The sequence below is a fragment of the Salvelinus fontinalis genome, chromosome 32 (genome assembly GCF_029448725.1).
Source record: "Salvelinus fontinalis isolate EN_2023a chromosome 32, ASM2944872v1, whole genome shotgun sequence".
Taxonomy (NCBI): domain Eukaryota; kingdom Metazoa; phylum Chordata; class Actinopteri; order Salmoniformes; family Salmonidae; genus Salvelinus; species Salvelinus fontinalis.
In genome coordinates this window covers 22,435,223-22,451,794 of record NC_074696.1, presented here as the reverse complement: position 1 = coordinate 22,451,794, position 16,572 = coordinate 22,435,223, and the positions used below count along the sequence as shown (strand labels likewise).

At 46.3% G+C, this 16,572-nt stretch overlaps 1 protein-coding gene across 6 annotated transcripts in view; it reads right to left on the bottom strand.

Annotated features, from left to right (window-relative positions):
• Window positions 1-16,572, bottom strand: part of LOC129830927 (triple functional domain protein) — a 109,963-nt gene that overhangs the window by 41,967 nt on the left and 51,424 nt on the right. For 4 of the 6 annotated variants that reach the window (XM_055893776.1, XM_055893770.1, XM_055893771.1 and 1 more), the window contains 11 exons: window positions 16,186-16,290; window positions 15,834-16,030; window positions 15,497-15,710; window positions 11,612-11,734; window positions 10,840-11,031; window positions 6,831-7,340; window positions 6,261-6,491; window positions 5,107-5,229; window positions 4,064-4,255; window positions 3,748-3,917; window positions 348-522 (listed from right to left, as the gene is read on the bottom strand). In XM_055893776.1, the coding sequence (XP_055749751.1) occupies window positions 348-522; window positions 3,748-3,917; window positions 4,064-4,255; window positions 5,107-5,229; window positions 6,261-6,491; window positions 6,831-7,340; window positions 10,840-11,031; window positions 11,612-11,734; window positions 15,497-15,710; window positions 15,834-16,030; window positions 16,186-16,290 (2,232 nt within the window). The remainder of the gene's footprint in view (window positions 1-347; window positions 523-3,747; window positions 3,918-4,063; window positions 4,256-5,106; window positions 5,230-6,260; window positions 6,492-6,830; window positions 7,341-10,839; window positions 11,032-11,611; window positions 11,735-15,496; window positions 15,711-15,833; window positions 16,031-16,185; window positions 16,291-16,572) is intronic. The other 2 variants (XM_055893773.1, XM_055893774.1) reach the window with 1 other exon arrangement.

Below are 16,572 nucleotides of genomic sequence, written 5' to 3'. Positions count from 1 at the left end.
CAAAAGGTTGAATACTTATTGACGCAAGACCTTTCAGCTTTTACATTTGTAATCATTTCTAAATATTTCTGAAAACATAATTCCATTTTGACATTGGGGTATTTTAAATTCAGACTGTAACACAACAAAATGTGGAATAAGTCAAGGGGTGTCAATACTTTCTGAAGGCTCTGTAGATGCAGACATGTGTGGACACACAGGGTGAGGATTCACACACACGTGTGTCATTGAGTCGGGTAATCTAAAAACGGAAGACTAGGTTATGTCACTGAGCTAAAGTCTAGACAAGTTCACCGGACCTCCTCTGCCACACACACACACCCTTTCCACCCCCACCATACACTCACATCGATGGCGTCCCTTTCAAAGATGCGTAGCTGTAGGAAGAGTTCCAGTTTGATCTTCCTCTCCTGAAACAGCTCCTCCATCTGAGCCTGGGCCTCGTCCAGCTGCAGTAACACACTCTCTATGTGGTTGATGGAGCTGTTGTGGGGGGTCTTGTTACTGGAGATAGCAGAGTCCCTACCATAGGAGAGAACACACACACACACACACACACACACACACACTCATTGAAGAAAACGTACACACACAAACAATTGGACATGTGTATTTACCAGGGGTTGGAACCGGTTCAGGGAAGAGAACAGAAAAACGAGAACATAAGTGATCTATACTGTTCCCGGAACAGAACCATAATTTTAAAAGCATTGGAACCGGTTAATAACGTTATTTTACATTCCAGGATTTTTTTTTCACAGTACCACAAAAAACACAAAGCGCCTATGCAAATCCCTCACTGTCACTTAGAAACGTATTCCAGCGTCTGCCTGCCTGCCAGCTGAACATCTTTGCCAGTTTGTGTGTGTAGGCTACCTGCCCCTCCCTATGAAGCATGCATATTCTCCTGTAGCCCCTCCCTCCAAAGCATGCATATTCTACTGTAGCCCCTCCCTCTAAAGCATGCATATTCTACTGTAGCCCCTCCCTCTAAAGCATGCATATTCTACTGTAGACCCTCCATCCAAATCATGCATATTCTACTGTAGTCCCTCCCCCTCCCTCCAATGCATGCATATTCTACAGTAGCCCCTCCCCATCCCTTCAAAGCCTGCATGTTCTACTGTAGCCCCTCCCCCTTCCTCCAAAGCATGCATATTCTACTGTAGCTACTGAAATTAGGGAGAGAGATTTTTAATTAGAGAACAATTAATACACTTTCAATGCTAGTTAAGGACACTATAGTTATCACGTTTCACATTGGATTTATTAACTACAAAAAGGTAAGACAAACTCAGCTAAAAAAGAAACGTCCCTTTTTCAGGACCCTGTCTTTCAAAGATAATTCGTAAAAATCCAAATAACTTCACAGATCTTCATTCTAAAGGGTTTAAACACTGGTTCCCATGTTTGTTCAATGAACCATAAACAATTAATGAACATGCACCTGTGGAACGGTCGTTAAGACACTAACAGCTTAAGGTAACAGTTATGAAAACTTTGGACACTAAAGAGGCCTTTCTACTGACTCTGAAAAACACCAAAAGAAAGATGCCCAGGGTCCCTGCTCGGTAAACGTGCCTTAGGCATGCTGCAAGGAGGCATGAGGACTGCAGATGTGGCCAGGGCAATAAATTGCAATGTCCATACTGTGATACGCCTAAGACAGTGCTAACAGGGAGACAGGACGGACAGGTGATCGTCCTCGCAGTGGCAGACCAAGTGTAACAACACCTGCACAGGATTGGTACATCCGAACATCACACCTGCGGGACAAGTACAGGATGGCAACAACAACTGCTCGAGTTACACCAGGAACGCACGATCCCGCCATCAGCGCTCAGACTGTCCGCAATAGGCTGAGAGAGGCTGGACTGAGGGCTTGTAGGCCTGTTGTAAGGCAGGTCCTCACCAGACATCACCGGTAACAACGTCGCCTATGGGCACAAACCCACCGTCGTTGGACCAGACAGGACTGGCAAAAAGTGTTCTTCACTGACGAGTCGCGGTTTTGTCTCACCAGGGGTGATGGTCAGATTCACGTTTATCGTCGAAGGAATGAGCGTTACACCGAGGCCTGTACTCTGGAGCGGGATCGATTTGGAGGTGGAGGGTCCGTCATGGTCTGGGGCAATGTGTCACAGCATCATCGGACTGAGCTTGTTGTCATTGCAGGCAATCTCAACGCTGTGTGTTAAAGGGAAGACATTCTCCTCCCTCATGTGGTACCCTTCCTGCAGGCTCATCCTGACATGACCCTCCAGCATTACAATGCCACCAGCCATACTGCTCGTTCTGTGCGTGATTTCCTGCAAGTTAGGAATATCAGTGTTCTGCCAGCAAAGAGCCCGGATCTAAATCCCATTGAGCACGTCTGGGACCTGTTGGATCGGAGGGTGCAGTCTATGAGGAGGAGATGCACTGCAGTACTTAATGCAGCTGGTGGCCACACCAGATACTCACTGTTACTTTTGATTTTGACCCTACCCCCCTTTGTTCAGGGACATATTATTCTGTTTCTGTTAGTCACATGTCTGTGGAACTTGTTCAGTTTATGTCCCAGTTCTTGAATCTTGTTATGTTCATACAAATATTTACACATGTTAAGTTTGCTGAAAATAAACGCAGTTGACAGTGAGAGGACGTTTCTTTTTTGATATTTTTTACATTTTTATTCTGGTTCCGTTCTGCAGACACAAGCTTGTTACTTGGCTAGCTCTGGTCTGGCTCACGAAAACTCTAGGAGGCATTATGTGTAATGTCATGGAACTGAGAGTCAAGGGCTAGCTCTGGTCCAAAGTTAGCTAACACATCAGAGTCTAAGCCCTGTCTAAGCCGCATATACACACAGACACAGCATTGTAGCAGAGTACTGGGGATTCTACATAATTAACCACACTTATGTAACCAGCATTATGTAACAATACCCAGAGGAGAGAATACACCAGAAAGAGAGAGAGAGAGAGAGAGAGTGGGGGGAGGGAGAGAGAGAGAGACAGGGGGGGAAGAGAGAGAGAGGAGTGGAGAGAGAGAGGGGGGAGGGGGGAGAGAGAGGGGGGGAGAGAGAGAGAGAGTGGGGGGAGGGAGAGAGGGAGAGAGAGAGGGGGGAGAGAGAGAGAGAGTGGGGGGAGGGAGAGAGAGAGGGGGGAAGAGAGAGAGAGTGGGGGAGGGAGAGAGAGAGAGGGGGGGAGAGAGAGAGGGGGTAAGAGAGAGAGAGAGGAGTGGAGAGAGAGGGGGGGGAGAGAGTGGGGGGAGGGAGAGGGGGAGAGAGAGAGGGGGGAAGAGAGAGAAAGAGAGAGTGGGGGAGGGAGAGAGGGAGAGAGAGCTTCAGTGTGTGTTGAGCCCTCAAGACTCACACACTTGATATAAATAGAAGCAGAATCATGGTCAGAGGTGTGAAATACATGGATCTCTAACTCTCAACCTACTGCTTCTCTCCATCTCTCCCTTCCTATCGCCTCTCTCTCATCTGGCAGTCCGCTATGTGAGGATGCTGTTGTTTTCTTTCATCTTCCTCTCCTCCTCCTCTTCTCTCTTCCATCCCACTCACCTTCTGCACGGTTTCTTCTAATTCATTTTGTGTGTGTACGTGTGTGTTGAGTGTGTGAGTATGCATGTACGTCTGTGTGCACACCTGTGTGTGTGTGTGTGTGTGTGTGTGTGTGTGTGTGTGTGTGTGTGTGTGTGTGTGTGTGTGTGTGTGTGTGTGTGTGTGTGTGTGTGTGTGTGTGTGTGTGTGTGTTCTACCTGAGCTGCTGGATGAGGTCCTCTCCCTCCTTGATGACGTTGACAGTGACCTGCAGGATGGTCAGCTGCTGCTGGCTGAAACGTTTGATCAGGTCCTGCACCGCCTCCACAGACTCAGCATACACATCATCTAACAACTCCTTCTGCAGCTCCTCCAGCCACGTCCACAGCTAGGGACCGAGAGATGATTAGCATGTCGCACACACACATTCCAGTAAGATGTCTCGCTACTTGACGACGCACGCACACACGCACCCCTCCATCTCCACCCACCGCCCCACCCCCCCACACACGCACTCTCCCTCCCACCCTGTACCTCTTTGACGTGTGTGTGGAAGGCGACAGACATGTCCAGCAGGACTTTGCGTTGCTCCACCCTCCTGACAAAGTCCTGGATGCGGTCCTCCAGCTGGTGGGCTGCCTGGTAGATCTCCTCTGGATCACACTCTCCTGTCTGGGCCAGTTGCTCTGCCGCCTCCAGCAGCTTGTCAGCGTTAGTATAGGTGTTCTGGAGGAGGGACAGAGCCATCACACAGAGAAAGACAGAGAGGGGAGTGAGACAGGGAAGGGGAGTGAGACAGAGAGGGGGAGAGAGACAGGGAGGGGGAGTGAGACAGGGAGGGGGTGTGAGACAGGGAGGGGGAGTGAGACAGAGAGAGGGGGAGAGAGACAGGGAGGGGGGGTGAGACAGAGAGGGGGAGAGAGACAGAGAGAGGGGGAGAGAGACAGAGAGAGGGGGAGAGAGACAGGGAGGGGGAGTGAGACAGAGAGGGGGAGAGAGACAGCGAGGGGGAGTGAGACAGAGAGAGGGGGAGAGAGACAGAGAGGGGGAGTGAGACAGAGAGAGGGGGAGAGAGACAGGGAGGGGGAGTGAGACAGAGAGGGGGAGAGAGACAGCGAGGGGGAGTGAGACAGAGAGAGGGGGAGAGAGACAGAGAGGGGGAGTGAGACAGAGAGAGGGGGAGAGAGACAGGGAGGGGGGGTGAGACAGAGAGAGGGGGAGAGAGACAGAGAGAGGGGGAGAGAAACAGAGAGAGGGGGAGAGAGACAGGGAGGGGGAGTGAGACAGGGAGGGGGGAGAGACAGGGAGGGGGAGTGAGACAGAGAGGGGAGTGAGACAGAGAGGGGGAGTGAGACAGGGAGGGGCGAGAGACAGAGAGGGGGAGTGAGACAGAGAGGGGGAGTGACGTGGGAGAAGAAAAGAGGGAGGACAGTTAACAAGAGAAAGGGAGAAGGGGAGGAGAGAGAGAGAGAGACAGTATTTAGTGCAAAGATGGGAGAAAGAGAGAGTATGTGATGGAGAGAGGAAAGGGAAAGAGAGGAAAGGTCAAAGCAGAGACTTGAAGAGAGGTGTCCTACCTGGGCGACCTCCTCGAAGTCCTCGTGTCGTTTCTGTAGCGCTCTGGCTCGATGGAGGGACTTCCCAACGCCTGTGTGTTTACTGAGGAACGCCTCCCCGTGGTTCTCTATCCAGTCCAGAACCTGGACACACACAAGCATGCACAGTTAGCTAAGTGGCATAGAAGTTCAGGCTGTGGGGCAGAGGAAAAAGGGCTTGTCGTGAGAGAGAAAACAGCATTACCACTCCAGTCAGTAGGCAGAGGAAGGTAGATGACAGAGAGGATGAGTTCCCTCCCATCTGGTCATTTCTAGATAGGGGACAGCTTTTGTCAAATTGATGCATTTTAGCTAACCCTAACGGTTTTCCTAACCTCAACCTAACTCCCCTTACCTGCTCAATTAATTATCCTAACTTGCTGCGTAAGTTCTCCTAAACCTGCTACGAAAAGTCAAGTTTGACAAAAGCTGTATCCCTTCTAGACAAAACCCTCATGTTCCTTCCACCTTTCTTTCTCCCTCTTCACACCTTCCTTGCCCTGCTCTCTCCCTCCTTCTCAGATCTTTCTCCATCTCGCTCTCTCTCCCTCCTTCTCAGATCTTTCTCCATCTCACTCTCTCCCTCCTTCTCAGATCTTTCTCCATCTCACTCTCTCTCCCTCCTTCTCAGATCTTTCTCCATCTCACTCTCTCTCCCACCTTCTCAGATCTTTCTCCATCTCACTCTCTCTCCCTCCTTCTCAGATCTTTCTCCATCTCACTCTCTCTCCCACCTTCTCAGATCTTTCTCCAACTCACTCTCTCTCCCTCCTTCTCAGATCTTTCTCCATCTCACTCTCTCTCCCTCCTTCTCAGATCTTTCTCCATCTCACTCTCTCTCCCTCCTTCTCAGATCTTTCTCCATCTCACTCTCTCTCCCTCCTTCTCAGATCTTTCTCCATCTCACTCTCTCTCCCTCTACCACTGGCAGAATACCCCTCACCTGGATACTGGCCAGCAGTATCGCCATGGCAACAGTTACCGTGGCTACAAGGGTGATGCCTCCTAGTGTGTCCATACATTTCCAGTATGTGTATCATTTATGTGATCCCTGCGAGTATTGAACACACAACCTTGGCGTGGCTAGAGCCAGGCTCTTCCCAACTGAGCCACACAGGGTCAGAACTAGTCCACACCTGCTGTACGTCTTGCTGGAACACACACAGCTGGAGCCTCTGGTGCAGGCGGACTTTGCGGTGTTGCCAGATATTCTCCAGTTGTCTCTGGTGGTGCAGCACCTCGTGTATCACATCCAGCACGTGGTGCACCGCCTTGCTGTAGTTGGCCGAAGCCGTTAGCGAATCAGCCCCCCCCGGGGTCAGAGGGCGCTGGAGCTTATCCAATAGGGCCTTACCGTCCTGACTGACCTGGGGGAGGGGGAAGGAAACTGGCTTGAGCACATACAGTACATACAAACACACCATGCTAGTGATACCACCCCCCCCCAAACACACACCTACACCAGTGGAGGCTGGTGGGGAGAGATATAGGAGGACGGGCTCATTGTAATGGCTGGAATGTTATTAATGAAATGGAGTCAAACCTGGTTTCCATATGTTTGATGTGTTTGTTAACGTTCCATTAATTCAATTCCAGCCATTACAATGAGCCCATCCTCCTATAGCTCCTCCGAGCAGCGTCCACTGACCCACACCTACACCCACACACATGTATGTTACCTCTGGGTATGCAGCAGTGCTGTTTACCTCTGAGTAGGCAGCAGTGATGTGTTCGTAGAGGCCCTGGTGGTGGTGGATAGCATCTTCTAGGTCCTGGAGCTCCGAGGGTAGATCCACCTCTCCACACGCTTTACACCACGAGTCCACATTACCCATGTACTGTAGAGACAGGAACACAAACACATTACACCACGAGTCCACATTACCCATGTACTGTAGAGACAGGAACACAAACACATTACACCACGAGTCCACATTACCCATGTACTGTAGAGACAGGAACACAAACACATTACACCACGAGTCCACATTACCCATGTACTGTAGAGACAGGAACACAAACACATTACACCACGAGTCCACATTACCCATGTACTGTAGAGACAGGAACACAAACACATTACACCACGAGTCCACATTACCCATGTACTGTAGAGACAGGAACACAAACACATTACACCACGAGTCCACATTACCCATGTACTGTAGAGACAGGAACACAAACACATTACACCACGAGTCCACATTACCCATGTACTGTAGAGACAGGAACACAAACACATTACACACACGCTTTACACCACGAGTCCATGTTACTCATTTACTATAGAGGAACACACACACACACACACACACACACACACACACACACACACACACACACACACACACACACACACACACACACACACACACACACACACACACACACACACACACACACACACACACACACACACACACACACACACACACACACACACACACACACACACACACACACACAGCTGTGTCTAGTAACTATGTATATGTATTGCTCATTTTGGAAATATTTTGAGAGTCAGTGCATTATTCCACCATGATAACCTGGATGTCACATGGCTAGGTTAGTTCTTTGTAAATGATTCCACCATGATAACCTGGATGTCACATGGCTAGGTTAGTTCTTTGTAAATGATTCCACCATGATAACCTGGATGTCACATGGCTAGGTTAGTTCTTTGTAAATGATTCCAATCCTGATGGGACAATAGAGGAAAACAGCTAAATAAAAGAATTAAAGAAAAAACAAAGCAACAGTCAACATCCCCCCAAAATGGAAGGCAGTTCACCTGGGTACCAGTCCAGGGCTTGACATTCAAGTCAATTTGAGAGTGGCACACCTGGCCAGTAGCAAGTGAAAACTGGGCCAAGATCACAGGAAAGCAAGTTATGCACGCAGAATTTCAACCGTGGGAGATTTCGTTAGCCAACCATACAATCTGATAAAAAAATAAAACCATTCCCCATTCTGAATGATGACATATAGCCCATATTAAACCTTGAAGACGTAATAGTCCCCTCCAGAAATAAGCCCAATAACATATTGATGAAAAGCAATATCTTTACAGCCTGTACATATTATCAGGCAGGTGTGCTATTTTAGCAATAAGCATGATCACCTGTCTGGTGCAGCCTCGTGGCTACATGGCTGAAGCATGATCACCTGTCTGGTGCAGCCTCGTGGTTACATGGCTGAAGCATGATCACCTGTCTGGTGCAGCCTCGTGGCTACATGGCTGAAGCATGATCACCTGTCTGATGCAGCCTCGTGGCTACATGGCTGAAGCATGATCACCTGTCTGGTGCAGCCTCGTGGCTACATGGCTGAAGCATGATCACCTGTCTGATGCAGCCTCGTGGCTACATGGCTGAAGCATGATCACCTGTCTGGTGCAGCCTCGTGGCTACATGGCTGAAGCATGATCACCTGTCTGGTGCAGCCTCGTGGCTACATGGCTGAAGCATGATCACCTGTCTGGTGCAGCCTCGTGGCTACATGGCTGAAGCATGATCACCTGTCTGGTGCAGCCTCGTGGCTACATGGCTGAAGCATGATCACCTGTCTGGTGCAGCCTCGTGGCTACATGGCTGAAGTATGGGGTTGCTCCTCTGCATTGTTTACCACAATAAGCTAATTATTAGCTAGATTACAGACTAAATATGATCTTGTTGCTTATTTAATGTCCTAAAAAAACTCCCACTGGCACTAATAACATCATGTGATTTTTAGTGTTTATAAATACAGTGTATTTCTGTGAATCTGAGTTTGGAAACATACTGACCCAAGGGGGCCATATGAAAGCGTGATTAACTGGCCAGATGAGCTCGGCAGATGTTGCCGGGCCAGTGGGCAGCCCTGAATGCCGAGCCCTGCAGTCTCTTTAGCTAATCCACTCCCTGTATTCCATGTACTGTGCCAAAAAAAAAAATTGGCACCTGCTGGAGAAGACTGATTTTGGGCCCAGTTATCCCTTTCGCTTCGCCTCTTCCTCTCTGGTGCAACTCACACATTTCAGTTAATTACTATAGCTCCCGCCAATCAGTGTAAGTTGTAAATGCCGGATCCCTTTGGCAAGACGCATCATTCACCCAAGTTTCGTCAAAATCGGGCCAGTGCTGTCTGAGATATCGCGTGTGACAAACATACGAACGGACGGCCAGATGGACGGACGGAGACCGATTCAGTCCCCTCCCCGATTTCAACGTGGGGGACAAAAAGACATAGCAGAGAATAAAATAAAAGAAGTCACATGGGAATATTAAACAAACCAACACAGTAGGATTCTAATCTAACTGTAATCTCACTGCAAACTCTCATCATACAGAGATCACACACACCAGAGTATGTATGTATGTATAGTTGAAGTCGGAAGTTTACATACACTTAGGTTGGTGTCATTAAAACTCGTTTTTCAACCACTCCACAAATTTCTTGTTAACAAACTATAGTTTTGGCAAGTCGGTTAGGACATCTACTCATTTTCCCAACAATTGTTTACAGACAGATTATTTCACTTATAATTCAATGTATCACAATTCCAGTGGGTCAGAAGTTTACATACACTAAGTTGACTGTGCCTTTAAACAGCTTGGAAAATTCCAGAAAACTATGTCATGGCTTTAGAAGCTTCTGATAGGCTAATTGATGCCTTAAGGACAACAAAGTCAAGGTATTAGAGCGGCCATCACAAAGCCCTGACCTCAATCCTATATAAAATTTGTGGGCAGAACTGAAAAAGCGTGTGCGAGCAAGGAGGCCTACAAACCTGATTCAGTTACTCCAGCTCTGTCAGGAGGAATGGGCTAAAATTCACCCAACTTATTGTGGGGAGCTTGTGGAAAGCTACCCGAAACATTTGACCCAAGTTAAACAATTTAAAGGCAATGCTACCAAATACTAATTGAGTGTATGTAAACTTCTGACCCACTGGGAATGTGATGAAAAAATAAAAGCTGAAATAAATCATTCTCTCTACTATTATTCTGATATTTCACATTCTTAAAATAAAGTGGTGATCCTAACTGACCTAAGACAGGGAATTTTTACTAGGATTAAATGTCAAGAATTGTGAAAAACTGAGTTTAAATGTATTTGGCTAAGGTGTATGTGTGTAGGTGTGTAGGTAGGTGTGTGTGTGTAGGTAGGTAGGTAGGTAGGTAAGTATGTATGTAGGTATGTATTGGTGTATGTGTAGGTAGGTAGGTAGGTAGGTAGGTAGGTAGGTAGGTATGTATGTATTGGTGTATGTGTAGGTAGGTAGGTAGGTAGGTAGGTAGGTAGGTAGGTAGGTAGGTGTGTGTAGGTAGGTAGGTAGGTAGGTAGGTAGGTAGGTAGGTAAGTATGTATGTATGTGTGTGTATATAGGTAGGTAGGTAAGTATGTATTTATGTGTGTATGATTGTCTCCATGTATTCTCCATGTGTCTACCCTCGAATAATCAGAATACACAAAGAGAGGAAGCTTTGTGAAGTAGCATCTATGGAAAATGGTTGAATTTCATGAAAAATGTACTGTTTTTCTTTCTTTAACTGTGGAACATGAAAGGATACAATGATGAGAGTAATACCATTGAATATTCCTATTGAGAAAGAGGACCGCCCTGATTCTCCATTTGGAATTCTACAAACTCAGCAATTCTATGTGTGTGCCTACCTGCCTGCCTGGATGTATGTGTTCCTGCGTGTGACGAGTGTCTGTACCACCACCACCCACCTGGTCACATTTCTGGTGGAAGGCGGCAGACATCTCCAGCAGTGTGCTGCGTTCATCCAGGGCAGCAGCGAAGGCTTTCCACTCTGCTTCCAGCTGACCTGAGATCTGTTTAATCTGCACCGAGGCATAGTGACCAGACTCCAACAGCCTGTTACCCACGGACATGATCCTGTTGATGTTCACATACACGTTCTGGAGCGGGGAGGGGTGAGGGGTGAGGGAGAGAGAGAAACATTGATTTGGTTTATTTAGCTATTCAGATAACAGACAAACAAACATACAGATATCTCACAATAAGCACAACAACAACAAAAAATGGAGTAAACACTAAGTCCATAGCGGAAACCCCAATGCAGCGTACTTGCATTCCAGATTCTGGTTGTAGAAAGGATTGGAGTGATGTCAGTATGGCAGGATGCCAGCTCTGTAATAGCTACCTATGGATTCCCTATGGACCTAGCCTCAACTAGACAGGGTGTGTGTGCACACGAGAGAGAGCTTGCATTGATTTTAGTGCAGCGCTAAATGGCAGTGCGCGTTTCCATCTGCAGAGTCATCATCTAGCTGAGGCAAAACAGTAGATTCATCTCCTGCTTTAAAGACATCCGTTTCAGAACCATTATGTAAGCCTGTATGGATACAGCTTCTGGCTGTGTAATAGCCCGCTGCTCGGTGTGTGTGTGTGTGTGTGTGTGTGTGTGTGTGTGTGTGTGTGTGTGTGTGTGTGTGTGTGTGTGTGTGTGTGTGTGTGTGTGTGTGTGTGTGTTCTTACCATGCAGTTCATAGCAAAGTGGTTGTGCTGCGTCTGTAGCTCCATGGCGTGAGGGTGGTTGTTGCCGATCTCGGTGTAGCCGGCCAGGAACAGACCCTTGTTGGCCATTATCCAATCAAACATCTGAGGGAAAGACACCCAAACACACACATTAGAGACGGGATAGTGCAGGCAGCCAACAGCTACAGACGGTAGAGTGTGCTTGGGTCTGTATCATTGTGCTTGTGTGTGGGTGTATCATTGTGTGTACTGTATACTGCTTAGTGGGACTACTGTACGTGTGTGTATGCTTGCTACTACTGTACGTGTGAATGTAGAAATGTGAGTGTGCAAAAACACTTGCTTGCACGTGTGTGTGTGTGTGTGTGTGTGTGTATATTCTTCTTTATTTTTTACTATTTTCTACATTGTAGAATAATAGTGAAGACATCAAAACTAGGAAATAACACATATGGAATCATGTAATAACCAAAAAAGTGTTAAACAAATCAAAATATAGTTTATATTTGAGATTCTTCAAAATAGCCACACTTTGCCTTGATGACAGATTTGCACACTCTTGGCCTTCTCTCAACCAGCTTCATGAGGTAGTCACCTGGAATGTATTTAAATTCTCAGGTGCGCCTTGTTAAAAGTTAATTTGAGGAATGTTTTTACTTCTTAATGCGTTTGAGCCAATCAGTTGTGTTGTGTACCTTGTGACAAGGTAGGGGTGGTATACAGAAGCTAGCCTTATTTGGTAAAAGACCAAGTCCATATTATGGCAAGAACAGCTCAAATAAGCAAAGAGAAACGACAGTCCATCATTACTTTAAGACATGAAGGTCAGTCAATCCAGGAAAATGTCAAGAACTTTGAAAGTTTCTTCAAGTGCAGTCGCAAAAACCATCAAGTGCTATGATGAAACTGGCTCTCATGAGGACCGTCACAGGAAAGGAAGACCCAGAGTTACCTCTGCTGCAGAGGATAAGTTCATTAGAGTTACCAGCCTCAGAAATTTCAGCCCAAATAAATGCTTCACAGAGTTCAAGTAACAGACATCTCAACATCAACTGTTCAGAGGAGACTGTGAATCAGGCCTTCATGGTCAAATTGCTGCAAAGAAACCACTACTAAAGGACACCAATAAGAAGAAGAGACTTGCTTGGGCCAAGAAACAGGAACAATGGACATTAGACCTGTGACTTTGGTCTGAGGAGTCCAAATTTGAGATTTTGGGATCCAGACGCCTTGTCTTTGTGAGATTCAGAGTAGGTGAACAGATGATCTCTGCATGTGTGGTTCCCACGGTGAAGGATGGAGAAGGTGTGATGGTGCTTTGCTGGTGACAATGTCAATGATTTATTTAGAATTTAAGGCATACATAATCAGCATGGCTACCATAGCATTCTGCAGTGATATGCCATCTCTTCTGGTTTGCACTTAGTGGGACTATCATTTGTTTTTCAACAGGACAATGACCCCAACACACCTCCAGGTTGTGTAAGGGGTATTTGACCAAGAAGGAGAGTGATGGAGTGCTGCATCAGATGACCTGGCGTCCACAATCACCTGACCTCAACCCAATTGAGATGGTTTGGGGTGAGTTGGATCGCAGAGTGAAGGAAAAGCAGCCAACAAGTGCTCAGTATATACACTACCGTTAAAACGTTTGGGGTCACTTAGACATGTACTTGTTTTTGAAAGAAAAGCACATTTTTTGTCCATTAAAATAACATCAAATTGATCAGAAATACAGTGTAGACATTGTTCATGTTGTAAATGACTCTTGTAGCTGGAAACTTATAGCTGGCTTATTTTTGTGTGGAATATCTACATACGCATACAGAGGCCCATTATCAGCAACCATCACTCCTGTGTTCCAATGGCATGTTGTGTTAGCTAATCCAAGTTTATCATTTTAAAAGGCTAATTGATCATTAGAAAACCCTTTTGTAATTATGTTAGCACAACTGAAAATTGTTGTCCTGATTAAAGAAGCAATAAAACTGACCTTCTTTAGACTAGTTGAGTATCTGGAGCATCAGAATGTGTGGGTTAGATTACAGGCTCAAAATGGCCAGAAACAAAGGACTAGGACACAGAACAGCGGAAACTAGCTCTAACTAGAATAGAAAGGAGTGGGAGGCCCCGGTGCACAACTGAGCAAGAGGACAAGTACATTAGAGTGTCTAGTTTGAGAAACAGACGCCTCAAGTCCTCAACTGGCAGCTTCATTAAATAGTACCCGCAAAACACCAGTCTCAACGTCAACAGTCAAGAGGCGACTCCGGGATGCTGGCATTCTAGGCAGAGTTGCAAAAAAAAAGCCATATCTCAGACTGGCCAATAAAAAGAAAAGATTAAGATGGGAAAAAGAACACAGACACTGGACAGAGGAAGATTTGAAAAAAGTGTTATTGACAGACGAATCTAAGTTTGAGGTATTCAGATCACAAAGAACATTCGTGAGATGCAGAAAAAATGAAAAGATGCAGGAGAAGTGCTTGACGCCATCTGTCAAGCATGATGGAGGTAATGTGATGGTCTGGAGTGATTTGGTGTGATTTGGTGGTGGTAAAGTGGGAGATTTGGACAGGGCAAAAAGGATTTTGAGGAAGAAAAACTATCAATCAATTTTACAATGCCATTCCATACCCAGTGGATGCCGCTTAATTGGAGTCAATTTCCTCCGACAACAGGACAACGACCCAAAGCACAGCTCCAAACTATGCAAGAACTATTTAGGGAAGAAGCAGTCAGCTGGTGTTCTGTCTATAATGGAGTGGCCAGCACAGTCACCGGATCTCAACCCTATTGAGCTTTTGTGGGAGTAGCTTGACCGTATTTTACGTAAGAAGTGCCCATCAAGCCAATCCAATTTGTGGGAGGTGCTTCAGGAAGCATGGGGTGAAATCTCTTCAGATTACCTCAACAAATTGACAACTAGAATGCCAAAGGTCTTCAAGGCTGTAATTGCTGCAAATGGAGGACTCTTTGACGAAAGCAAAGTTTGAAGGACACAATTATTATTTCAATTAAAGATCGTTATTTATAATTACTATATTTCCTATTAATTTTGCCACTGATTTCCTGTATGTTTTCATGAAAAACAAGGACATTTCTAAGTGACACCAAGCTTTGAACGGTAGTGTATTTGGGAACTCCTTCAAGACTGTTGGAAAAGCATTCCAGGTGAAGCTGGTTGAGAGAATGCCAAGAGTGTACAAAGCTGTCATCAAATCAAAATCAAATCACATTTTATTGGTCATATACACATATTTAGCAGATGTTATTGCTTGTGTTTCTAGCTCCAACAGTGCCGTAATATCTAACAATTCACAACAATATACACAAATCTAAAAGTAAAATAATGTAATTAAGAAATATATCAATCTTAGGATGAGGCAAAGTGTGGCTACTTTGAAGAACCTAAAATATATTTTGATTTGTTTAACACTTTTTTGGTTACTACATGATTCCATATGTGCTATTTCATAGTGTTGATATCTTCACTATTATTCTACAATGTATAAAATAGTAAAAATAAAGAAAAACCTTTGAATGAGTAGGTGTGTCAACATTTTTGACTGGTACTGTATGTGTGTGTGTGTGTGTACATACATACATCTGTGACTCACTAGGCACAGGAAGAAGAGAGATGAGCTGAGTGTCATAAGAGAATACCAAGAGCCTCTTCAGAGCTAACTACTGTCTATCGTGTCCTAGCAACAAGCCCTTACCGCAGTCCAACACTGCTATCTGTCTATTCTACAGTAACTATTGACGGTATCAATTATACTCTATCAGTCTATTACACTGGATCTATTCAGCCCCCTACACATACACATACAAATCCCACTAGCACTGGCTGTTGTCTTTTCCTTTACTCTCCATCCATGGTACCTTCTCAGCATCCTGTTCGAAGAGGCGGAGCTGGAAGCACTGGTCCAGCTGCAGTTTCCTGATGTGCCAGGCCTGGTGTAGGTGTTGTCGTGTGCTGTGGAGTTTGTCCAGCAGGGTGGCGATGCGTGGCACCAGCCCCTGGGTGTCAGCGTTACACACACCGCTGGCGTTAGAGTTCCTGTACGACTCACTGCTCTGGATACGCTGCAGCAACCTGGGAGAGAGGACACAATGTGAAATAACACACACACACACACACACCAGCAGTGTAAAATTAGCCTCACCATCAGTCTGAGTGTGTGTGTGTGTGTGTGTGTGTGTGTGGTGCGTAGCCTACCTCTGTCCCTCCGTATCCAGTTCCTCTATAGGAGCTTTGATGACCTTCTTCTTCAGCGTGGCGTGTTCCTCTATCATGCGCCGCGCCCCGTCCAGGTCCGTGGGGAAGTCTTTCCTCGCCACCACCTCCTGCATCTCCTCCAGCCTCGACAACATGTGACCCGCGTGCCCCGTAAACTCCTCAAACGCAACCCGCACCTGGAAAAGAACGAAGACACTGGATGGATTGATTGATAAATTGATTGATTGACTTGTGGTTGTAGTACTGACATAGAGAGCTAAAGTATGTGTTTAAGTCGGTGTATTTTAGTTTTTGCAAACCATTGATTGATTAATTGATTGACTGGTCGTACCTCGATCCACTCGTCATGGTTGTATTCTAGACTTCCCTCAAAGTCAGAGGTCAGCTGGGAGGGGTCAACCACCTTAGATAGACCCTCCAATGACACCATGGTGGTCTAGAGAGAGATGGAGAGGGGGAGATGAGGAAAGGTAGAGGGAAGGGAAGAAAGGGAAGACAGGGAGGGATAGAGAAGGCTTTAAATCAATTCTAACAACATCCTCACAGCCTTTTGGTTGTGTTCAAGTTCAACGCCCACTCCGTGCTCACTGTGTCAGTGGCACACAGCAATAATGGTGATTCAGACACTCAGATAGACACATTAGATTGGCTATGACAAAAAGGGGAGGGGTTACGACAGAGGGTCATCTCTCTCGGTCTCGTTCTCCCTCGCTCTTCA